Source organism: Sarcophilus harrisii, chromosome 5 (genome assembly GCF_902635505.1).
Source record: "Sarcophilus harrisii chromosome 5, mSarHar1.11, whole genome shotgun sequence".
In the NCBI taxonomy this organism is placed as follows: Eukaryota; Metazoa; Chordata; class Mammalia; order Dasyuromorphia; family Dasyuridae; genus Sarcophilus; species Sarcophilus harrisii.
Window position 1 is genome coordinate 247736538 of NC_045430.1, and position 26488 is coordinate 247763025.

The 26488-nt window shown below is 40.6% G+C and overlaps 1 protein-coding gene and 1 long non-coding RNA gene across 6 annotated transcripts in view; one reads left to right on the forward strand and one right to left on the reverse strand.

Moving 5' to 3' along the window:
• ULK4 (unc-51 like kinase 4) overlaps positions 1 to 26488 on the forward strand; it is a 627906-nt gene that overhangs the window by 444825 nt on the left and 156593 nt on the right. For all 5 annotated transcript variants that reach the window (XM_031940060.1, XM_031940061.1, XM_031940057.1 and 2 more), the window contains one exon: positions 15076 to 15261. In XM_031940060.1, coding sequence (XP_031795920.1) covers positions 15076 to 15261 — 186 coding nt within the window. The remainder of the gene's footprint in view (positions 1 to 15075; positions 15262 to 26488) is intronic.
• LOC116419483 lies at positions 14889 to 24935 on the reverse strand. Its single transcript, XR_004229807.1, has 3 exons — positions 24767 to 24935; positions 19103 to 19199; positions 14889 to 15138 (listed from the first exon to the last, which is right to left on the reverse strand). It is a non-coding gene; the product is annotated as an uncharacterized LOC116419483 (long non-coding RNA).

A 26488-nucleotide genomic window follows, 5' to 3' on the forward strand; every position in this document is an offset into this window, starting at 1 on the left:
ATTCTTAATTAAATTAACATTAAATTGTTATTTGATTTTGTAATGGCATGTTATTAATTTAGTCTTAAATTTAAAGCTATTTAAGCAATTATGTGTTAAGGTTTTTTTTTCCAAGAGTTGACAGTTTTATAGAATGGTGTAGGATTTTTGAAAGAAAGAGATGACTTTTTCCCCCAAACAAAAAGGCTAATGTAGCATGACAACTGTGGTAAAAAGAGCATTGGCAAGACTCATATCAGTAATGAGTAATAAGTAAAATTTTAGCAAAGAGGCTTAAAGAAACCTGTGTTCAAATCCAGTCTCAGATACTCAGTAGTGTGTTCCTGCACAAGTTATTTTATCTCTATCGGTCTCAGTTTCCTCATCTGTAAAATTGGGATAATATCTCCCCAAGTTTGTTATGAGGATCAATGAGAAAATATTTGTAGAAGGGTTAGTACAGTACCTGGCATGTACTAGGCACTATATAAATGTTATTATTATTATTACTTGGTTGCACTTATATCACAGATGCAGGGATAGTTCAGTATTAGAAAAACTATAAACATAAATCAGATTAATAACAAAATAATAAACAAGTACATGATTATGTCAATTAAAGAGGCATTAACAAAATACCTTTGTAGTCATGATTTTTAAAAAATATAAACACACTAAAAAACCTAGTAATAAATACACACACCTTCACTGGGTGCGACAAACATTTTTCATCCAAAAACAAGCTTGTATGGAAAAACACTAAAGGCCTTTCTAATTAGATGCCTACTTCTGCCACTGTCATTTGCTATAGTTTTAGAAATGCTAAAGTGGTAAGAGAAGAAAAAGAAATTGAGAGTATAAGAATGAGTAAAAGAGGAGACAAATTTTGCTTTTCAAATGATAATGTAAATTATATATTATGTAGTTATTTATATATTACTAATAATAGATATATTATCATAATACTTTATACATATATGATAATATATTATTATTTGAAAATATATAGTAATTACTAAATTATCATATAATGTGAATTACAGAGGTTCAGTGAAAACAATCAAAACAGTGACAATCACATGGGGACCAGTCCCATAAAGGAAAATGACCCAGAAAGATAACAGAACTCTGCCCAGGCAGCCCCAAGCTTCCCCTTGGGGGACAGCAGGGTTACCCATTTGATACCTCTTCAGAGAAAGGATTGTAGGGACAAAATGAAACGTGCTTGTCCCCTGACAGTTTTGGGCCAGAAAACCAGGACAGAGAAGCCCAACTGTCCGGCCATGGAATCTTAATTTAAGCAAGGCTGGTAATGGTAACCTCGCTAAGTGGTGAGAGAAACACGTCCAGCTCCCTCATGGGATTGCTGTGAAAAAAAGTGCTTCATAAAAGCTGTAAATCAAGGTGAGGTTCCGTTATATTTAGGATTAAAATTCCTGAGGGATGTTCAGCTTGGCCCATGAAGTCTGATGCTTTGCTAATGGGTATAATTTCATAAATTTAGGGAGCTTCCAACGAGGCAACTCCATCTAGCACTATGGAGCAGCTACGTGGAGCCTTAGAGGCTTGGCCCGCTGGTAACATAAGTGACATGTCCATGATCCAGTGTCAGAAACAAGATTCAAATCTTGGGCCTTCTTGACTCTTAAGTCTAGCTTTTCATCCATTAGACTCGAGCTTCTTAAACTGTGGTTCACAACCCCATAGGGGATCTCGTAACGGAATGTGAGAGTAGTGAATTTATGATTTGTTATCAGTAAGTGTTTAATTAGTATACCTACTTTATAAACCTATATACGCAGGGTCATGGAAAATTTTCTCAGGTGAATAGGGGTCATGCTTGGAAAAAGTTAAAGAAGCCCTGAACTTTCTCTCTTGAACTAGAAATAATGGGTTCTCTCATTTGGACCTCTGCATTAAATGGCCAGATCACCTGGGAAATCCAATCACCCCTCCAGTCTTCCACTTCCTCTTCTGCTGAGTGAAGTGGTTGGTCTGGGTGATCTAATTCAGACATTCTGGAGTCTGGGACACAAATAATGCCCCTGCTCCCATCCTGCTTGATCAAAGGTCAAACAGCAGCTTTTGACGCGTTACATCTTTGTGAAAAACATCCTTTGCTTTGTAGCTCTTGCTGTGGCCTTTTAAAACCCCTGCCTGGTGGGAGGGCAGTTCTCTTGGCCTTTGCGGGAAGGCTCTTTCCTCCATCTCCTGGTCCTTCGTGCTGGGCCGGCCTCTCGGGAGCCGTGGGTTTGAGGTCTCCCCCTGCTGTCACGGGGCCTCTCTGAGTCCCCCTGGTACTGCTTCTGCTACTTCGGGGCAGCTGACTCTCCTGGGTGACTTTCCTGCTCCGTGGTCCTGCTCTGATCCCTCTTCTCAGCCTAGCATCCGTAGTAGAGTTAATGTCAATTCCATGTGAAGACACATCTCACTTAATATTGGACCCTGCTGAAACTGTCCAGGAATGCCAAAATGACAGGGGTTAAGGGAGAAGGCCTAGAACTGGACCAGAAGCCATGGGCTCCAGCCCTGGGCCTGCTACTGAGGAGCACCTTCTCCAAGTTGAGCATCAAGGACCAGAATGCACCTCTGCCCTCAGGAAGCTCATGTACTGATGCATGAGTGTATTCTGAGTAACTACTAGGTTAATAGGTGAGGGGACATTAGCAGCTACAGGGTCATGTAGGGGAAAAAGCACTTACTTTCTATGGGTCTCAGTTTCCTCATCTGTAAACTGAGGGTAGTAGAGTCTTCATCTCCTCTCTCACAAGTTGCTGTAAGATTGTTGTTTGTTCCGATGGTTCTGCTTTCACTTGAGTTGCAAAGGAACTGGATTTAAGTGAAGCAAGGTTGAGGTCATCAGTCAGAGTTAATGGGCCAGTTTTCTCTGACCAAACAAAAACAAAACCAGAAGACAATGATAAAATGGATAAATAGGGAAGAAGAATAAAATCTAGTCCAAAGGCAAGACATGGGTCAGGATGACTGGGGAAGAAGTGGGAGACCCTGGTCTGTTTAAACTAAGGTTTTTCTCCCAGTCTCAGTCTGTCAGCAGCAACACCCACTCAGTGATCAAAGACTAATGAAGAATTGAGGGGGAAAAAAGATCGCCTTCACAAAAGAATGAGTCTGGAAGAAGACCCTCCGGAATTCTGGCCAGAACCAAAACAAATACTATTTACACTCATTCTGAGCCATCAAACCCAGACAATGAGAAAATGGGACAGTGAGGCTGGGGCTCGGACCTGTGTGCTAGTTAGTGAGAGCCAGTGATCTGGCGGAGTAGAGCAGCTCCATTTGGATTCCAATGGATTTTATCAAAACCAGGCCCACTAGACCTGAATTTCAAGAAATCATAAATGAAAACTACACAAGACCCAAAAGTTAATGGTCCCATTTTTCTGGTAGAATAAAAACAAAAACAGAAAACAATGAGAAAACTAATAGGGAAGAAGAAAACCTAGCTTCCAAACCCCAAGATATGTTCTGACATATAAATGTATACTTTGTTGCTCTAAGAAAAGCATTGCATAAGGCTATTGTATTGTGAGCTGTTACATTTTTAATTTATAATCATGAAGACATTTGTTTTGGTACAGAATATTGATGTTGTTATGCTTATCTTATGCTTGATTTATTCTTGCATTTTGTTGTTGATTGACTTCTTTCTTAAGAAATTAGTTGACTCAGTAATACTAGATGATGACCAGCTCTGATGGACCTGGCCATCCTCAGCAATGAGATCAACCAAATCATTTCCAATGGAGCAGTAATGAACTGAACTCTGGGAGATGACTAAAAACCATTACATTGAATTCCCAATCCCTATATTTTTGCCCACTTGCATTTTTGATTTCCTTCACAAGCTAATTGTACAATAATTCAGAGTCTGATTCTTTTTGTACAGCAAAATAACGGTTTGGTCATGTACACTTATTGTGTATCTAATTTATATTTTAATGTATTTAATATCTACTGTTCATCCTGCCATCTGGGGGAGGGGGTGGGGGGTAAGAGGGGAAAAATTGGAACAAGAGGTTTGGCAATTGTCAATGCTGTAAAGTTACCCATACATATAACCTGTAAGTAAAAGGCTATTAAATTTTTTAAAAAATTATACTTAAAAAAAAAAGAAATTAGTTGACTATAGGGTTTCACTGATGTAAGCAGCAAACACACGTACACTACACCAACTTTAAGCTAATTATGCTTTTGTTCTCTGCACTAATTCCAAGTCCAGACTAGGCAGCTACTCCTTTCCTTCCTTTTCATATTCTCAGCTCCTCATAGGAGACATTTTTTTTTTGGTTTGTTTCTACCCTTCAGATGTAGCTGTTCAGTGAGCCCTAATTTTCATCACTGGTGAATATTTATTGAGTATACTAGCTAACTGTGTGACTTCAAGTAAGCTTCTTGACTTCTTTGGGCTCCAGTTTCCTCATCAGTAAATTGGTGGAGATTGAATTAAATGAGTGTTCAAGCTCTTGAGATCTTGTGTTGCACTGCCTTTCTATCTAGTATGGGAAATGATGCTAATCATTGAGGATAAAAAGGAGGGAATTGTAAAGCTTACTGTCTAGTTGGATAAATTAAATGTAAATAATAAAGCATGCTAAGTGAAATATAAGTGATATACATAGTTGTTACTGCAGAAGGAGGAAGCCTCCTCTGAAGGGCAATGTGGGAAAGATTGAATAAGTGTCAGGCCCCCAGCTGGGCTTGGAAGGATGGGTAATAGGGAGTATTTGGAGTGGGCATGGTCTCTTGAGGCAACACTGAGCAGTTGGGCCCAGCTGCATAGTGGGAGTTAAGATGGGAGAAGATGGGATCAACGTTGGAGAGAATTTAAACCCCAAGAGAAGGTATTCAGCCAACTTTCCTATAGTTATTGGAAAATCATTAACGTTTTTTGAGCAAAAGTACAATATGCATAAAGACACATCAAAATCCTAGAGAAAAAAAGAAGTGTTAGAGGCCATTGGATTCAAGTCACCACCAATGGACAAATATTTCCTGCAGTGTTCATTAAACAAACATGATTGAACTACCTGCTCTCCACCATGCTCTTTGTTGGTGCCAGAGGAGATAGTCTTGAGGAGGAGCTGTTGTTTGAATACTTCTATGAAGCGTACCACCTGCTTCACCAATTAAATCTTGAGAAACTCATTGTGGGCCAACCCAGACCCCTTCCCTCCAGCATCTGAGATCTATTCAAACATCCTTCTGTATTTATCGAGGGCAAGAATGGTGGACCACTGGCTTCACAGCCTTCCACGGACGGTTTCTATCCGTGTGACCCCATCTGTTCAAGTCCCTTCACCTTTCCAGGGCCCAATTTCCTCATCTGTAAAATTAGCTTGTTGGATACAATGAACTATACAGCCTTCCAGTTCTAAATCAAGGATCCTTCAATATCCTAAATTCTGTGAACAGGAATACAAGGTGACTGCAAATTTTCAGAGCTAGAAAATAGACAATAAGTCTCATTAGCAGAAATAAGGAAGGCCAGGGTGGAAGCTGGCATAGGATGCTGAGCTCGGTTCAAGAGCATACAAACAAATGTCTTCCAAGTTAGGGAATATTTAGAGACAGAATGGTGGAAGTGGAGACAAAGAAGGAACAGCTGGGAAAAAGGGAAGTAGGAGAAGAACCAAGACATTCATCAAGCACTATGTGTCAAGAACTGGGCTAGACACAGGGGATTCAAGGGAACAAGACATAAATATTACCTACCTGCAAAGAACTTACCTTCTAATGGTAGAGATAATGAGGGATTATATATTAACACCTGCAGCATAAAAGAAAATGAAAGGAGGTAATGAAATACAAGGCAGTTTGAGAGGGAGGGCATTGCTGGTTGGGAGGTTCAGGAAAGCTTCATGCACAACATGGTACCCAAGTTCTTTATGAAGCTTACTGAGAAAGGATCCCCTTTCAGAGATGGACGATGGCCAGTGTAAAGTGAAGGGAGATAGATGAGTCTGGCCAGAAGGCACAGGACCAGAGGAGAAGGAACATCTGGCAAGGCCAGAAAGGTCAGGGGAGGCCAGGTGGTGTTGAGGCTGAGTTCAATCCCTTCAGTCACATCCAACTCTTCATGACCTGATTCAGGGTTTTCTCAGCAAAGACACTAGAGCAGTCAGCCATTTTTACAGCCCATTTTATGGATGAGGAAGCTGAGGCAAGGGTGAAGTTTCTTGCCCAGACTCCCCCAGCTAGGAAGTGTCTGAAGCTGGATTTGAACCCAGGAAGAATAGCCTTTCTGATTCCAAGGACAGAGCTCTACCCACTAGCTACCTAATGAGGCCAGGTGATGAAGGGCTTTCAAAGCCAAACATAGGATCTGTTCTCTAATCCTAGATGCAACAGAGAGAGCCACTGGACTGGCTCTGAATGGGAAAGCCCTACAGTCAGATCTGCACTTAAAGAAAAGGGATGAAGGCAAACAAACTGCGTAGATCCTTTTATCTGTGTTGTGTTTTCAATTGTTGCCTTTCTTTGTCCCACAAAGCCTTTGTGTAAAGGAATTAAAGAATAAAACCAATAGGGAATCGGCTATTAGGAGCACAGATGCGGCTCAGGCTGGAATAAAGGCAGTGGCAATGACAGGCCCAAGCTTGCACAGGGCCAGCTTTGTGGGGCGCCCGCCTGTGGGCCCCCACCTTCAGGAGCCGTACGGCCGACTCACCGAAAGTCTGCCGGACCCCATCCATGTCGGGCTGGGCTTTAGCTAAAATGTGTCTGAGACATGTGCGTATCTACATACACACACACAGGTGTGCTTCTGTCTGTCTCCTCACCTGTGTGAGCATGACCCATAGTTAGAGGGATAAAGTTTAACTTGTTTTCATAGATTCCCAAAGAGACATCATGAGGATTTCCAAGACAATATTTCAAATTCTTAGTTTTAATTTCTAAACCAACACAAAGGAAGGAAATTTACACCCAGCAGATGTTAGACTAACAAAACGTTTTGTCTTAAACAGACAAAAGTCAGGAAATTAAATGTTAAGACTGAATCAACATTCCTGACTTTTGCTCTTTGGCTTAGACTGCATAGGTCAAATGGTGCCTGAAGCCGTCCATATTTCTGAAACCCCAGACAGGAAATGACATGTAGTCATCAGCTCTAACATGTCCCTTAACTTTCTGACTTTTGCTTTGCGAATTTGTAAAATTAACATTGCTGCTGGACTGTTTTTGGATTAGAAATATACCCAGGAAAATATTGTAGACTGATAAGCTAGTTGTGATTAAAAACACTTGCATTTCTATTCTGTTAATCACTTTTTATCTTGTCCCTCAAAATAGACGTTAGTTCTTTTTTCTCCTTCTTCCCCATTCTATAGTCTTCTAACTTACTGGATAATTGGAGATCCCAACAATAACCCCATCACAGGGTGCATAGAAGAGAAATTTTTGAGAAGATAGGAACAAACTCCTACAAATATGACAAACATGTGCTTCAGTCTGGTTCTGTTCTCTTAATAAATTATATTTTTTCACAGCCACAAAATCATAAAATTAGAAGAGATTGAAAGGCATATAATTTAATCTAAGAATCCACATCCCCCAATCAACAAGCATTTCTTACAGGTCTGCTGTGTTCTGGACACTGTACCAAGTGTTACCAAAAGAAAAAATACAGTCCCTGACCTCAAGAAGCTCACAATTTAATGGAGGAAACAAGATGCACACAAGTGTGTACAAACAAGTTACAAGAAGATAAAGTGGAGATAATTAACAGAAGGAAGCAGTGTTATGAGAAATCAGAAATTTGAGCTGGAAAGCCCAGAACAAAGGGAGTGGAGGTGAGGAAGGAAAGGTCTAGGCATAGGAGAGAGCCAGTGAGAAAGCTTCCAAGGAAGAGATGGGGTGTATAATAACAATCCAATGGCACTGGATCTCAGAGTTCGTGGAGGGGAGCTTGTTGTAAGAAAGAATATCAAACTGTAAGGAAGAGCTGGGGGAGGAGGGCTGTCAAACTGTGCACACCCTTTGATCCAATAATCTCACTAGAAATCATAAGAGGGAAAAAGATCCAAATGTGCAAAAATGTTTGTAGTAACTTTTTTGTAGTGGCATTGATTGGATGCCCATCAGTCGGGGAATGGCTCAATAAGTGATGGCATATTAAAATAATGGAAGATTATTCTTCTATTAAAAATGATGAGCAAACTGATCTTAGAAAGGCTTAGAAAAATTTACATGACCTGATGCTGAGTGAAACAAGCAGAACCAGGAATACATTGTACACAGTAACAGCAACAACAACAGTTGATCACAGTTGTGATCAACTATGAAAGACTTGGTTCTTCTCAGAGTTTCAGTGATCCAAAGCAATCCCAATAAACTTTGGGTAGAAAATGTCATCCACATCCAGAGGGAGAAATATGGAGACTGAACATAAATCAACACATGCTATGTTTTTTTTTCTTCTTTGTTTTTCCTCTCATGATTGTTCCCTATTGTTCTGATTTTTCTCTCCCAACATGATTCATAAGGAATTTTTAAAAAAGAAATGTGCATGTATTAGCAAAAACAAAATTTTTTTAAACTTGTAACTGGGGAAAATGAAAAATATGAAGGGTTTCCATTGAGGATTTTATATTTGATCAAGAGGTAGGAGATGGGGAATGATCCTTTGGAGTTTTTTGAATCAAGAGGGGATATGATCAGAGTTCTGAATTAGGAACATCAGTTTGACTATTGAGTGGACTAGAAAAATTCAAGGTAAGAGACCAAACAGCAAGCTACCAAAATAATTCAGGGCTAAGGTGATAATTATCTGCACCATTGCCAGAGGAGAAAAGGAGGCGTACACAAGAAATTGTTAATGAAGGTAAAATTGAGAGAACTGGGGTGCAAGGTATGGTAGAAGTGAGGATTAAGGATGACACCCGTATGACAAGTCTTTTGGGGTTACAAGGCAAAGGGAGGGGTGGAATGACAGCAGATTGTGAAAAGATAAGAGAATTTCAGTGTTTGTGAACATGAAAGCGGTGCGTTTGTGAGTGATGGCAAGATTTCTTTGTGAAGATGGAGGTAGATAAAAATGGTCATGAAAACAGTAAGGCGCTATGAGACCAGAGTGTTTGAGGGAGAACCAGTTTTGTGTGCTGAAATCCTCCACAACGAGGGCTGGACAGGAGAGAGAAGGAACATGAACCAGACGCTGAGGTCAGGTAGGAAAGGAGATGGCCTGGAGGTCCTTGTACAACTTCCATAACTTGGATCAGGCAGTCAGTATGGATCGAATGAACCTCCAAGGAATGAGGGTTACCAAGTGATGGGGTAAAGAGTGAGCTTGGGTAGCAGGGGGAGGCTACTCTGTCCCCCTCACCCATGCATAGGGTGGCTGGCCATGGAGGCTGTGCCTTCAGGAGAGAGCCAAGACTTGGGGATAACCAGAAAGGGAACGAGGGAAGGTGAAAAGGGAGATTGTTCCCTGTGGAGAGCACAGGAGAAGGGAGGGTGGCTTTGGGGGAGGCGGAGGAGTTAGGGGATTAATCAGTCACTTCAGGGATTGGGTCATTGAGGAAGGAGTTGAGGTTCTTTCTCCTGGAGGTTTGACCTTATGATGGAATCCTCTTGGAGGGCTAGCTTGCTCTGGCTGGTGGGGAGCAGCCAATGGAATGGCAGTCAGGTCAGCAACCAGGGAAGGAGCAGGCCGCTATGGTGTTTCTCTCTACCCAGGAAGGGTCATCCTGGCCAGAAGTTGGACTAGGGAGCAGTACAGAGTGGTCTCTTTCTCCATGTACTTCAGGCCGGCAGGAGATGGTTTTGCTAACTCATGGCAGTCTTCTTCTGTTAATATCATTAGGATAATTTTAGTTTTTCTGGCTTCTAAGTCCGTCTGTCCAGAAGACTTTATTAAGCAGTTACTGTGTGCAGCCCTATGGTAACCAAATGGTAAATGGGGAATCTGGGGCTCTCTGAAAGAAAAATATATTCACACACACTTTTTAAGTTTAATCTGAATTCTCAACACTTTCTTAAGTCTAGACAACAAGCAGAACAATAAATCAAACCTTGCATTGTAAATTCTCACCCTGAAAAGTTAGCACTCTTTCTTCCATGGGTCAGAACTAGCTCTAGTAGGCCCCTGGGCTGAGCCAACAGGATGCCCCATCCCAAGGAGGGCATTCTAATGGAGGAAACTACCTGCAGATATATGTGCAGGCCAAATGTGTACCTTCAAATGGAGGGTCATCTCTGGGGGCAGGTGGGGGGGAGGGTAGAATCATGGAAAGACCTCCTGGGGAAGGGGGGAGTTAGCTCTGCCCACAGGCACCCAGGAGCCACAGATCGCAGAGTCCATGGAGTGGTAAAATATGAGAAGATCAGAAAAGGGGGGAAGGGTCCCGAAGGATTTCATCTGCCAGACAGAGGGCTTGATATTCAGAGCCCCTGGGGGAGAGCAGTAGCCAGGGCAGCTCTCTCTCTCTTCCCATGGGGACCTCCAACAGGCCAGAATTTTTTATGTGAGCCCTTATTTAGCCATGTTTTACTTGTTCTGTTCTTACAATGTTGAGTTTTGGAAGCCAAGGATTAGACTTTACATTTTTTATTAAACTTTGTCTTATTATATTTGGCCTATCAAAATCATCATAGATTCCAACTCTGTTTATCCAGCAAGTTACTGTAACTACCCACATGGTCAAACCAAGCAACTGATGAAAATGTTGATTTTCACAGGCCAAAACAAGATCCCTACAGATCTTCCTCAAATGGACTTCAGCCCATGATTGGGTACCCTATGGATCTGGCCAGTCAGCCACTTCTGAGTCTGTGCCCTGTATTACCAAATCTGTCCGTATTGTCCCCAGGAATATCGTGGGAACTTTGACAAATACTTTATGGAAATTTAAGGATATTGTACATTGAGTTTTTCTTGGATATACCAATTACATTGTCCTGTTTAAAAAAGAAAAGAAAAGAAAGATGTTTGTCTAGGTTGATCTTTTCTTTCTTGGGTCATTTTAACTCCTAGGGAATCACTGATTCCTTTTTGAGGTATTCATCAACTGGAGCTTTAATACATTTCTAGAATTTTTCCTGGAATCAAAGCCATTCTCTTGTTTAAAAAAAATGGGAATATCTGTCCTTTGTCAGTCCTTTGCTTTCATTCTTCATAATCCGTCTCAGGACATTGGTAGCTACCAGCAACCACATCTGCCAATTCTTCCAAATGAACTCTGGTAGGAATGGAGGAGAAAGCTTGAAAATGGCGAGGAAGTTCTGCCTTTTTGATGTGATCCCTTGGTATTATCCCATCCCCGTGGACAGAGTTCTTCTGTTTTTTCTTTGATTATTTCTCTTGAGCCTCCAGTGTGACTTCAAAAAAAAGAAGAAAAAAAATCCCTCTTTAACCCTAATATTATTCGCCAGCTACAACTCCTTCCGACACTTGAGCATCCAGATACCACTCTTAGAAGAGCAGGTCACTCTTTGGTATTCACTTTTTATCCTTGCCCATACATATGTCTTCTCTAAGTGTCTTTTTAAAAAAATCTGAGTAGGTCCATGTATCTATAGCAGTCATTCGTTTTTCTCCATTCCCAAACTTGGAATTTTGAAATATCATTATGTATTAAATTAAGATTCTTCTCCATGATAAGTAGAATTCCATGACACTGGTTGAAGAAACTGTCCTGGCAAAACAGTCAACCTTAATACTTTAGTGTTTGACAAACCCAGAGACCCCAGCTTTTGGGATAGGAACTCATTGTTTGATAGAAATTGCTGGGAAAATTGGAAACTAGTATGGCAGAAACTAGGCATTGACCCACACTTAACACCTTACACCAAGATAAGGTCAAAATGGGTTCATGACCTAGAATGAGATTACAAATAAATTAGAGGAATACAGGACAGTTTACCTCTCAGACTTGTGGAAGAGGAAGAAATTTATGACCAAAGAAGAACTAGAGATCATTATTGATCATAAAGTAGAAAATTTTGATTATATCAAATTGAAAAGTTTTTGTACAAACAAAACTAATGCAGACAAAATTAGAAGGGAAACAATAAACTGGGAAAACATTTTTACAGTCAAAGGTTCTGATAAAGGACTCATTTCCAAAATATATAGAGAATTGACTCTAATTTATAAGAAATCAAGCCAATTGATAAATGGTCAAAGGATATGGACAGACAATTCTCAGATGAAGAAATTGAAACTATTTCTAGCCATATGAAAAGATGCTCCAAGTCATTATTAATCAGAGAAATGCAAATTAAGACAACTCTGAGATACCACTACACACCTGTCAGATTGGCTAGAATGACAGGGAAAAATAATGGGGAATGTTGGAGGGGATGTGGGAAAACAGGGACATTGATACATTGTTAGTGAAATTGTGAATACATCCAGCCATTCTGGAGAGCAATTTAGACCTATGCTCAAAAAGTTATCAGACTGTGCATACCCTTTGACCCAGCAGTGTTTCTACTGGACTTATACCCCAGAGATACTAAAGAGGGGAAAGGGATCAGTATGTGCCAAAATGTTTGTGGCAGCACTGTTTGTAGTGGCCAGAAACTGGAAACTGAGGGTATGCCCATCAATTGGAGAATGGCTGAATAAATTATGGTATATGAATATTATGGAACATTATTGTTCTGTAAGAAATGACCAGCAGGATGAATACAGAGAGGATTGGAGAGACTTACATGAACTGATACTGAGTGAAATGAGCAGGGCCAGGAGATCATTATATACTTCAACAACAATACTATATGATGACCACTTCTGATGGACCAGGCCATCCTCAGCAATGAGATCAATCAAATCATTTCCAGTGGAGCAGTAATGAACTGAACCAGCTACACCCAGTGAAAGAACTCTGGGAGATGACTAAGAAACCACTACATAGAATTCCCAATCCCTATATTTTTGCCCACCTGCATTTTTTATTTCCTTCACAGGCTAATTGAACAATATTTCAAAGTCTGATTCTTTTTGTACAGCAAAATAACAGTTTGGTCATGTATACTTATTGTGTATCTAATTTATACTTTAATATATTTAACATGTATTGGTCATCCTGCCATCTGGGGGAGGGGGTGGGGGAAGGAGGGGGAAAATTGGAACAAAAGGTTTGGCAATTGTCAATGCTGTAAAAATTACTCATACATATAACTTGTAATTAAAAAAGCTATTAAAAATAATAATAAAAGTTCAAAAAAATAAAAATAAAAAAGAATAAATTGTCCTGGGCAGCTGAATGGAGGTGGGTGATTGGAGAAAGGTCAAGGGTCTGATGAGTTTCCAGTTGTCATTGGAAAATTACCAAATAAAGAATAATGAGGGGGAAGTGGGGGGAAGGTGTGTAGAAGGAGGGCCCTGGGAAAAGTGAATTAGGCCTTTCCCTATATACTGCCTATACACGCTTGACCTAAACCAGCATTATCCAGTCTGACCACCCAATAAAGTCTCAGTGCTGAGACAACTGGGAAAGACTGTGTATTAACTGAGATTGCAGAAATGTTTTGAACACTGTCATCATTAGAATAAGTGGTAGCTTCCCATAAGGGCTACTTTGAAGGACATGATTCCTTCCAGTTTCTTTATTAAATCATCATTCTCACTGCTTTTATAATCATCTTTCAGATGAGAATCCGTTGATCTTTTAATCTTGATTATGTGTATTCGATTGGTTCAGTGTAGCCAAAAAATATCTTTTCTTTGTAATTCCATATTCTGACACAGTGACATCCAGATTGGTGGCGTTTTGGACATGATCAGGGCTGAAATGTATTTTTATACCAGCTAGGAAAAAATGTTTCTAAACAAATGTGAGCTACACAAGCTATAAGAAACTTTCTCATAACAGAGCAAATGGTTTCTGTGACTTTTTATTCAATTCAATTTTTAAAATAAATTTTGGTCACCACCACCTGTGTGCTAAGTTCTGGATATTCAAAGCTCTGCTTTCAAGCAAAAGGAATTCTGTTATTAGACAGGACTATAGAATAGTTGATAGAGCTCTCAACTTAGATAAGTTTGAATCTCCAACTTTAAATCTTTGAATCCCCAATTCTTAGTATATGTGTGGTTCTGGACAGGTCATTTAGTGGATCCTTAGCCTGTTTCCTCATCTGTAAAATGGGGATAATAACAGCCCCTATGTCACAGAGCTATTTTAAGGATTCAGTATGATAAGGTCTATAAAATGCTTACTCTTTGAAGCACTATATATAAATGCCAGCTATCATCACTATTATCATCATCTCACCAAGTTGTTGTGAGAGTTAAAATGAGAGAACCCCTGTATACAGGGCTCTTGGGCCAAGGAGTACAAAGTCCCTGCCTGCTGGTTAGGGACTCCTCAGACCCCCTTTGGGGAGGCCTACTTTTATTTATGGGTCACTATTAAGAAATTAGAGAAGGCTTGCCCCTCTGTTTTGCTTAGCCAAAAAAAAGTGACTCATGGGAAGAGTGCTCCTCTGGGACAAAACCACTCTCTGAATATCAGTTGTTATTGTTTTTAATTACTGCCATTATCACTGGCAGGTCTAACACGTGCAAATATAAGTAATACACGGCCATTTGAGGAGGGAGTAAGTCGTAATAATGAGGAAGATCAGGACAGGCTATGAAAAGGATCTGGTGACCCAGAGGAAATTCAGACTTTGCATTAAAGAAGGAAGAGGTCCCATAGAAGGGCCTGTATCTATTCATTGAGACCCAAAAAGGAAGGTCCTATAAGTGATTTATCGGAAAATTCAGAGGAAAATGCAGAAAGGGGAATAACTTGAAGAGGTATATACATGGAATTGATATGCTGGCTAAAAAATGATCTCATTCCTAGTTATTCAGCAGGTCAGTTTAGGATTTTAACTTGCAAGTCTAGCTTTCATAAATAAATAAACGGATGAATGAATGAACAAACACAAATAAGCCATCTCATGTATTTTAAAATATTAAAAAATGCTTTCCTCTAATTCTTCTTGGCTTTTTCCCCATTTTCACATTGCTTTCTCTCTGCTTTCCACCCTACCCCAATCAATTGAAAAGTGCATTTCTTAAGGAATCTGAAGGTCAGGATCCTCCCTGAAAGTTAAACTTGGCTGTCCTTTTTCTCTTTTCAGCTTACAAGTGAAGATCCTGAGATATTTGAGGTTTCATCAAGGTGCTTCTTTGTGTTAGTCCAGCTGTATGGAGGAGAAAACACGGACATTATGTCTCCAGAAAATATGGACAGCTTTGCTGAATTATTGAAGTCTAAGAAAGATCCCAAGGAACAGAAGTTGCTCTTGAAAGCCATAAGGAGATTGGTAAGTCAAATACAGATACTTTAATTGCCTTTATTTGTGCACTCAAAGAAATCAAGCTTATTTCAAAGAATTAGCTTATAAAACTATATTTGGTTTAAAAATGAGTTTGAAATTACCTGTTCCTTTAATAAGCTCATCTAGATAGAACACTGACTCTGGAGTCAGAAAATAAATTGGTTCTGATCCCTGTCCCAGCACCAGTTTGTGCAATAAATACAAGGCGTTTGAAAGGACCAACTAACACCTTGGGTTAACTAACAGCCTTCTGAAAATGTCCTGTCCTATTTACAAATCAACGGTCTTAGTAAGCACTCGGAAATTCTTTTTTATTTTTTTTGTAATATTTTAACAATTTCACAACAATTATGGCTTTCTGTTCATTTCATTAGCATTATCTTTATGCCCTTCATCACAGTATGACTGGATCAGCAACAGTGAAATTGGGAAGCACAGTCAGTTTATTAGTTTTAAAATGGGGCTCCTACAGCCTGGCTCTGTTAGGCCGGTCACATTGCAGTAGGTTACCTGGACAGCTGCTTACTAGACAAATAACTCCGGCCACGTCTGGAAGTATAATTTCCAGGATGTAGTGTGTTGCTGGGGGGAGCAGCCATAGGGGCAGGATGTCAGGATCTCCCACCTGGCAGGAATGGCAGCCACTGGAGAAAGGCTGAGAGATTATCATCCTTCTCATGGGCCGTCTGTGGACTTCCCGCTGGGCTCATCCATCTGTCTCCCAAGTCACCCTTGGATTCCTGAATAGCAGCTCTTTGCAGGGGGCATCTCTGGGGAAGCAACCTGGAGTAACAGGAGGGATCCTGGCTTTGAATCTGCAACTTCCTATCTGTGGGACCTTCAGCGAGTCACTTCCACTCGGCTATAAATAAGGATTTGGGACTTGAGGACTTCTTCTATTCAGAGTCTTGTGATCCATTCATAATGAGGGTCTAGTGGGTGTAGAAGCCGGCAGGTGGAAAATTCTGGGGAGCTGCTTTTGAGAGAATTGTGGACCTGGGGTGTGCATGGGGAGTCTGCCTTGGCCCACCTCATTGTGGGGAGGACCCTTTTTCTGCTGGTTGCATAAATTTCATTGTCTTTAAAACAGCCCAAGCCAGCAGCAGGTAACGGTTTTGCTGCATTCTCATCAATGAGAGAAATCTTTCTCTATCTGTGGTCAAATCTTAGGGTCTCCTCCTTCCTTTCCCCTGAGCTCACATGCCCCCCCCAATAGGTTTGGCCTCTAGGCCTTTTCATGTTCATTCTCTTCTAAGTCTAGGGAGGAGAACCACCAGCCTTAGCTCTTTGGAAGTCTAGGAGATGAATCTTAGCCAATTGTTAGTGAATTCCATTGCCACCCCAATGATAAATGGAGAATCCCACTCTCTAAGTTTTTGTTCATAGGTGTTAGTAATTAGATAATATGTACTTGTAGTTATCATTTGACTCACCAGATGAATGAGTTTCCTAAAATTTAAGCTAAATATGACATATCACAATTTGGATTATGTAGCTGTAGTATCTCAATAAGGTAAATCAAGAGTGCTTGGGCAGAAAGGAAGGGTATCAATTCTCCCTATTCCTGGTGAGAGATAAGTAGAATCTGCTTTTTAAATGAACAACAAGATTCCAGAATTTGAGGTGCAGAATGTAAAAGTGAAAGGTCTAAGAGCTAGTATTCAATGATAAACTCTTAAATGGACATGGCAAAGCAAAAATAAAAGCCCTTTGTTGCTCTGAAAGGACTAAGGTTGAGAGCAGGTGTTAGTGTCTTACAGAAGCGTTTTCTCAATTAAGCATTCATGTCATCCCTACAATCCCAAATTGCACAAGGCTTGAGAAAGAAAGCCAGCCCTACAAGGTATTATACAGTATGTTTGAGCAGGCTCTCCCACCTGGAACACCCTTATCATGACCAGAACTAGAAGACCAAGCAACAAATGACAGTATTCTAGAGAAAAACAGCTTTGAAAAACTTTAGAACTCCAATGAATGAATTGGGGTAGACTCAACTCCAGAGAACCCAAAGGCAAAACATGGCACCCATCTCCTCCCAGAGAGATGAGAGGCTTAAAATGCAGGCTGAGAGAGAAAGAACTAAAAACCATTACATTGAATTCCCAATCCCTATATTTATGCCCACCTGCATTTTTGATTTCCTTCACAAGCTAATTGTACAATATTTCAGAGTCTGATTCTTTTTGTACAGCAAAATAACAGTTGGGTCATGTATACTTATTGTGTATCTAATTTATATTTTAATATATTTAACATCTACTGGACATCCTGCCATCTGGGGGAGGGGGTGGGGGGTAAGAGGTGAAAAATTGGAACAAGAGGTTTGGCAATTGTCAATGCTGTAAAGTTACCCATACATATAAATTATAAATAAAAGGCTATTAAATAAAAAAAAATAAAAATAAAAAATTTGATCAGAATTTTTAAAAAATGCAGGCTGAGAGCTACTGCATTGGATTTGCTGGACTATACATATTATGTATATGTTTGCTTTTTCTTAAAAAAATAATTTTTAACGTATGTCAGTGAGAAGGGAAGATAAATGCTTGTAAAAAATAAGATTTGGATCTTTTGTTTGTTTTTGGTGATTTGGGATTGGGGGGGGGTTGTTTTGTTTTGTTTTGTTTTGTTTTTAAGGAGCATGCTTGTAAAGAGAGAGAAAAGCAGTTTTTATTCATTCCTGGGTTGGAAGTTACACTGACTTCTTGGACATTTTAAATGAGGGCCAAAGCACTCCCTCCTTCTATCTAGGTCTCAGTGGTCTCAGAGGGACTAGCTTTATTGCTGCTGAATCATTTCAGTTATGTCCAACTTTTTGTGACCCCATTTAGGGTTTTCTTGGCAGAGATACTGGAGTATTTGCTATTTCCTTCTCCAGCTCATTTTATGGAAGAGGAAATGGAGGCAAACAGTGTAAAGTGACTTGCCCAGGATCACACAGCTAGGAAGTATCTGAGGCCAGATTTGAACTCAAGAAGATGAGTTTTCTCTGACTAGCTTGGCAGTCTGTGCTCTATGGTGCTCCCTACTGGCCCTGACATGGATTAAGCTTGTTAATAATTACAGTTATGTCATTTTTAAAAGAACACTTCAAGTTAAGGTGATAAAGGTTCCATGACTTGTTCACCTTACCTTTCATTAAAGAGAGTGGTGAGTTCCTTCTGTTAAAATCCCACATCTTTTCCTGCCTCTTTAAAATTCAGACACTACATTTTTTCTTTTTCTTTTCTCTTTTCTTTCTTTCTTTTTTTTTTACTGATAGATAATTATAAGAAAAATCTATGCCTTCCAGCTCTGATCATTAATATAAGAGAGATGTGTTAAATTTATATAACATCCTTCTTGAATGATCTTGTGATCTAACCATACTGACCCCTTTAAGATAAAAGAAAGGGTTTAGCTAATCGTCCTATATCTTGCCTTTAAAAATAGAGCAGAATATTTGTTGGTGATCTTCAAGTTTTCTGAGAACCTGAATGTAAGACCTTTTGTCATTAATGTGCATTTTCCTAGAGTATAGATAGGATCAGATATTTAATCAGAATTAGCTGATCAGCAACCTGATTCTTTATGCGTCTTCCCTTGTTTTGGGCTTGAGCATCTGTATTCTATCAAGAAATATTCAAATATGGAATCATCAAGACCAAAAACCACAAGAACCCTTTGGCCAGTAAGAGATCACTGTGGACCACTCCCATTCCTCCATCTCAGAGGTTAAATGATCAAGATGGAAGGGGGAGCCATCAGAGGCAAATTAAAGTTAAAGATTTGTCCAAAATATCCTTCACTTAGCTTTGTTCCCTCCCAAATCTTACCATGTCTTTACCTTTCATTTCTCCTTAAGGCTTTCCAACTTGACTTTTTTTCCCTAGAAGAAAAATGCTGAAATAGAGGATTTTTCACCTGTCTTCAGGGTAGGAAGCCTGTAAAAAATGAAAGAAAAAAATTGGGATGAACTCCAAGTAAATTAGTGCTTTCCCAGCTATTCTTTTCACCTTCATTCCAGATGGGAGGGTAAAAGCGCTCTTTCTCTAGCTAACACAGAAGAGAGGTTGTTGCCTGATTGAATGAACAAAAAACAAGGCTCATTCATGTGTGCTGATATTTCCACCTTGAATGTATAAGTTCTTGGGTATCTTCAGGTTCTCAGATGGATATGGGATCTCATAGTTCCATTCAGTGATGCAGATGGCAGCCCTCCCTGCCCACCCATCCTGTGCAGCTCTTGTTTGTATCCTCCCAAAAGGTCATCCCAAGGCTCTACCCAAGCTGCTTCCTCACTTTCTCCTCCACTGGAAGGTCCCAAGTGAGGACTCATTATCCCTCACTCTTCCTTTGTTTAATGATCCCCTTTATTCTTTTTTTTTTTTAATTCTTCAGTGTCTGAGGGGAAAACTTCCCTGAATTAGATTCCTCCTTACAGGGAAAGTACCTCCTGTTCTTAAGCCCCACCTGATGGAGGAGGTGATGATAGAGAACTCTAAGCCTGGGGGACCAGCTGCAGAGAGGAACAGGACACATAAATTAGGCCAGAGCCGCTGAATTGAAGCGTGCTTGCAGGGGAGTACTGGGTAGGGTTATTTCTGTTATATCTTCCGAGGAATCTTAAATTTTCTTGATGTATGAATGGGAGACATCTTGTTGGAAGAGCCTGTACTTGAAATAAAATAAGAGAAGCTTTGGGCTGTTAATCAACTGTTGGAATAACCCAGTCTCATTCTTTCTCCACTTAATACTTCTCCAAAAAATTTGTCCCGTGAAACAGCTGTAGTACTTCCTTTTGAAGTTGATGACTGGTGTGATTCTTTAAGTAAAAAGAAAAACAAAACTCTTAATTTTTAACAATGGATAGAGTTGGACCTGACACTGTAAGGAACAAGCCTTTGAGGTATAAAGGAGCATCAGGTTAGAAATAACGAATTTTATCAAATATATCCCTGACTTTAGAAAATAGAGGATATTTTCTCAGACATTTCAAATCAATTTTTGTGCTGTCAATTGTTAAGGGGACTAATTTTTAGACATTGATCTAACAATTGCTAGGTTGTGCGATTGATAGAGTATTGAAGTCGAGAAGACCATAGTCCAAAATCCTGACTCAGATACTTACTAGCTGTGTGACTCTGCTTAGGTCACTTTATCTCTTTCTACCTCGGTTTTATTATCTCTAAATAATAGCACTGACCATACAATATTACTGTAAACCTCAAAGAGCTATAGAAATGCAGGTGTAATGATGATCGTGAAGGTGGTACTGAAGACAAAGATGATCTAAGGAGAGAATCCAACCCCAGTCTTCCTGAAAAGAAGAGGCTCCAGCTAGAATGTTTTCTCCTCCTGACCCAGCTTCAATCCAGCAAGAGCCTGACCCAATAGGAATGATAACCATATGCTAAGATTCCCTAGAATTAGTTTTATGACTCTATAACCTACTCCCACAGAAATCAAAAACACATTTTGTAGCTCACTTAAGAGCGACCTATATATTTAGGATAAACCCTGAAAATTCCCATTCATTGGGGGTTATTATCCTGTGCAAATTATAGTAATTGTAAGTCACTGGAATGTAGTAAAATCTATGTAAGATGAATCCAGCTAGTTTGCTTCTATTATTAGTGAATATTATGGCCGGTTACCCATATGGCAAGATCATGAGTGGCTCCGTTTAGCCGCTATTGCTTAAAATGGAGATCTGCTTGTTGATGGGAATCTTGTTAATGGTATGTCATTTATGGAAGTCTTTTCTTTAAAACAACTAATATTCAAAGTATTGCTAAATATTAGAGAGAAGGTAGTTTTAAAACTATTCCTCACAATATGAAGAATTATCTAAAAGATTGGTTTTTGTTCTCTAACCTAATAAATACTTGAATTAAATTTTTTCTAGTTTTATTTTTCAAAAATAATTTGAAACACTTCATTCTGTTGAAGAAAATGAATACTCTGTAGGTGGTTTGCTTAATGAAATTTGTTCAGTTTTGGCAGACTTAATATACCAAAGTATATTGTTCTGTTTGTTTGTTTTTAATATCTCCATCTTCTGACTAGTCAACAAAACTAGGAATGTTAAAAAAAAAAAGATATTTCAGTTACAATTTTAAAATATTTATCTGAGAGTGGTTTTCAATTTCATGCTGTTAAATAACCTACATTTCAAGATGCAATCTGACCTCTTTTTTCCCAAGCTAAAGTTTTGAGTTCAGGCAGGTTGACAGTAAATAGAGATGCAGCATGGAAAATTTGAAGTGAGAAGCACCTAATCTTGTAAAACTCTGAACTAGTCATCAAATCTTTCTGCGCCTCAGTTTCTTCCTCTGCAAAATGGAGAAGGAAGTAGAGGATGTTATGGTCCCTTCTAATTCTAAATCTGTAATCCTGTGAAATCATCTCATGCCATCTTTCAGTTAAATAATCTGTTTGAGTTGGTGATAATAACAAGAAGGTTTATAAGGCACTTTACAATGGGGCTATTTTATTTGATCCTTATGACGACTCTAGAAAGTAGAGGGTATTATCCCCATTTTATAGTTGACAAAACTGAGACGAGTGAATTGTCCAGGAATCCCACAGCTGGTGAGTGTCTGAGACCAGAGCTGAACGCAGCTGTTGGCAATGGCAGATACAAAGACCCCCTTCACTGCGCTGCCCACCTTCCCCCGAGGCCCTCAGTCACTTCTCTGAGGAGGTCCAGGAGGTCACTGATTTTGGACACCCTCGGATAGAAGCATTAACCAAGTCATGACGCCAGCCGTAACTGCAGTCTCCAGTTTTGATTTTTTTTCCCCTAACAACACGGCTTGTGCTGAGATGCCATACCCTGACGGCCAGTGTCTCTGTGGGACGGTCGGCCGTTGTCGGGAAGAGCTTAGCTGGGGTTGGGGCAGTCTGCGAGCTCGGAGCAGAGAGAGCCCTGGGAAGGCCCCTGTTACGCAGCCTTGCCTCAGGAGCACCAGCGACTGGACGTGGCCCTCCCAAGAGCAATTCCCCAGTGTGGTGCTTTGATACAACTTGATAGAATTCCTCATTCTGTGGGTTTTGAAGCCTCTTTCATCTTCTGTTTTCTCGATTAGTTTTTCTATTGATATCGATGGCTAGATTTTTTCCTCCCAGAAATGGTCTATCAAAGCAAGGTAGCCTATAAAAATGTCTGTGTGCTGATTTTGATGGGAGAAGATGCCAAAGGCAGTGGGTGGCTCAGTGGATAGAGCTTTGGACCATGGGTCAAGAAGACCTGAGACACTTCCTAGTGTGACTTTGGGCAAATCATTTAACCTCTGCCTCAGTATTCTCTTCTGTAAAATGGGGGTAAGAACAGCACCTGCTTCCCAGACCTGTCATGAGAATCTGTAATTGATCATTTGCTTCAGTCATGTCTGACTGACTGTTTGGGACCCCATTGGGGGTTTTCTTGGCAAAGATGCTGGGGGGGGGGGTGTTGCCATTTCCTTCTGCAGCTCATTTTACAGATGAGGGAACTGAGACAAACGGGGACAGGATCTGTCCAGGATCACACAGCTGGTAGGTGTCAGAGGCTGGGCTCAGACTCAGAGTCTTCCTGATTCTGAGCTCAGGGCTCTATCCTGTGCACCACCAGCTGTCCCTGTGAAGATCTGAGGAGACAATATCTGTAAAGTGCTTAGCCGGGCACACAATAAGTGCTATGTAAATGCTTCTTGCCTTCCCCACCCCTTCCTTTGCTATTCCACCAGCATCTTTCATTCGAAAAATGGCCAAGGTCCTTATTCTACACTAGCTGGATTCATCGCTGCAGTTCCCTGTGCCGCTTCCTATGAAAAAATCCTTCCTCTTAAAGCACGTTTGTCAGTGACAGAATGGAAGCTCCCTGTGGACAAGTACGGTTTTATCTGTCGGTACCTGGGCATACAAAAGGCACTCAATAAAGACACGCTGATTGGTTGATTGCTATGTGTTCTAATTGAATTTCATTTGGCGTGCTGAGTGTGTCTAATAGAAACATATAATATGTTGCGTTTGTGACGTTATATTTATGTGGATTCTCTAAATACACAGTTGTGGGAGAGTTAATAGTGATTTAAGAATTTGCTCACTTAGCAGGCAGTTGGGGGAAGCCCAGCAGCACCGACCTGGGGAAGGAGGGGGTGCAAAGGGAGGATACCAGCGAGGAGTGGGGCTGGTCCACAGGGATGAGTCCCTGAGCCCCCAATGGCTGGGGGCGTTCCCCTTGCTTACACCTCCCAGCCCAGACTCTCCCCAGCAAAAGCAGGTGCACAAAAGCAACAAGTGGAGAAGAGGGAGAAACTCATTTATCCAAGCAAAAGAGCAGGCAGAGTTTTTGCAGAATAGCAATACCCACAGGCCAGGGACTCTGGGAGTGAGCTAACATCTGATTTCACAGCAAGAGAGAAGGAACCATCACATAGGGGAGAGGTCTTCTCAGATGTAGCTAGAACGTAGACCCAGAAGGTCAAGGAGCATATATGAGACTGGCTCCCATGGATGTCTAGGACTCCTAGAGCCATTCCCAGCCTTTCTCTCCCCCTGCCTCCATGGAGTGCCTTTCTCTGGGTCTGCAACCTAGTCAGCCTGAGAGGGTGTGTGCCATGTGTGGCTGAGAACTTTTCCACCAATTAAGCATCCTGACTCCTTTTACATAGGATGCAGCACAGGGCTGACTCTGCAGAAGATACGGCTTGTGAGGACAGAGGGACCCACACCCAGAAAGCACATAATATTCTCATTCATTTTCTCTCCTTCTTCCTCTCCCTTTCCCTCTCCCTCCCTCCCTCTCTCTCTCCTCTACCCCCTCCTTCCTTCCTTTCCTTTATTCTTCCCTCTCTCCTTCCCTGCCTCCCTTTTCCCTCTCTCTTTCTCTCTCCCTCTCTCCTTCCCTTCCTCCCTTTCTCTTTCCCTCTCTCCCTCCCTCCCTTTTTCCACTCCCTCTTCCTCCCTCCTTCCTTCCATCTCTCCCTGTCTCCTCCTCTCTTTTCCTGCCCCCCATACTTGCCCCCTACCTCTCTCTGTATGTGTCTCTGTCTGTCTCTCTCCCTCCCTTTCCCCCTCCTTCCTTCCCTTCCTTTATTCTTACCTCTTTCTTTCCCTCTCTCTCTTTTCCCTTTTTCTTTCTCCCTTCTTCCCTTTCTCTCTCCCTCTCTTCTCCCCTCCCTCTCCTTTTCCCTCCTTCTCTCTCTCTCTCTTTTCCCTTCCTCTCTTTCTCTTTCCCTCTCTCCCTCCCTCCCTTTTCTTTCCCTCTCTTCCTCCCTCCCTCCTTCCATCTCTCCCTGTCTCCCTCTCTCCTTCCCCCACCCCAATGCTTCCCCCCCCCTTCTCTCTATCTCTCTTTCCCCACACACAAACACAGATATAGTCCATATATGTGGTTATCTATATATACCCACATTTGTGTATGTAGTTGTGTACATACATAATCCATACATATAAACACACGTGTCTCCCCCCCCCCTCCAATATAGCATATAGACTATTTAGAAATGATGTGCACATTACTTACTGGTTACTCAAAAAGATTTGGTTGCAACTTCAATCAAAGTTTTAATGCATCCCCTTACTCTGCTTGTTTATGAACTTCACAGGGATCTTTTGTGTAATCATTATGGACAGGTTTTAATGAAATTTGAGAGTCTCCAGAGATCACAGATACAGAGGCCTTTAACATTGTGGCGTTGCTTAGCAACCTCAAACCATTACATTTCCAGTCTCTGTAATAATATGATCTACTGCTCTTTGGCCAGAACCTGATGAAAATGTAATGGAAATCATCCCTTCCCAAAGGTTGTGCTCGCTGAGACTTTGGGTGGGGAAGTGGGCTTTTGTCTGCCGCTTTCACAGCTGGGACTAATTCAATCCGATGCTTAAAATAAAGTATTGTCTTATGAGTGCATCAAGTGACAAGATGAAGCAATCTGACGGCGAGGTGATGATGAACGGGATGATGATGATATGGAAATGATTCCTTTTGAATAATGACTTGTCGATATCATGGATAGAAATGATAATACAAGCACCCCTCGCCTTGCCAAAGCTCCAATCCAGCAGAACCTGTTTATGGACAACCCATTAATGTGATTTTATGTCTTGTGGTGTTTCTTAATGACACTTTGAAAGAATGTGACATTTGTTATTTTAATGTTGGAGTAAATCTTCATTGGAGAGCCAGTAGAGCATGAAGAGTTTCTTCTGCCAAGTCAGAAAAAACGGAAGTTCGAATCTTGCCTCTGACACGTGCCAGCTGTGCCATTGGCCAAGGCTTGATGTATCAGTCCCCCAGGCTGGAGATATCAAACACGCAGTACTCCCAAGCCCTTAGGTACCAGATTAAAATGTAATTGGGAAGTTTAACAAAACAACAATGAAGCAAAGCTCGTATTAGATTTTAAAACTAAGTCAGAGTGTGGAGGGATCTTTATAATTTAGTGGCCCTTGTTTTATCTGAGTTTGATGGGCTTGGTCTGGACAGCTTTCTAAGTCTGTTACAAAAAAGCTGATGGGTATTGATAGAGTTTCCATCCCTGGAATTTCCAAAACAGATAAGTCACAGGTTTGACCCCCCTTTTTACTCCCCACCAATAAAACCTTACTCATTTGGATTAATTAGCTAGGGAGGCCAATCTAACTTAGTAAAAATTCTACAGTATCTTAAAAGAAATGTAGTTTTGCTCCTTTGCAGAGCATTTAATAACAAAGGGATGTCCATGAATTGGAGAATGGCAGAGCAAATTGAAATGTGTAAATGGAATGCAGTTCTGTTGTACCAAAAGAAAGAGCCTTACCCGTTAAAAGGGCAGGGACTGTCCTTTGCTTCTTTTTGTATCCCTGGCTCTTAGCACAGAGCCTGACACATAGTAGGCTACTTAATAAATGTTTTTTGGATTCCACTGAAATGAAAAAAAAGGCAGTTTCCAAGAATGGTGGGTAGTAAGGGCTGAGGCAGAATAAAATGAGAGGAACCAGAGGGAAAAAGAATTATATAGTTATATATATATAATTTAGTTTTATATATATAAATCTATATAGTTATATATATATATATATAGAGAGAGAGAGAGAGAGAGAACTGTATATCTATAGTGTGTTAACCCTGAAAGACTTGAGAACATAGATCAATCCAAGGACTTTCAGTGTCACCTAAGAACTGATGGTTCCCATCTCCTAACAAAGATGATGGACTTAGATAGGTATTGTTGACAGGACTTCTTTGTGGATTCATTTTTGC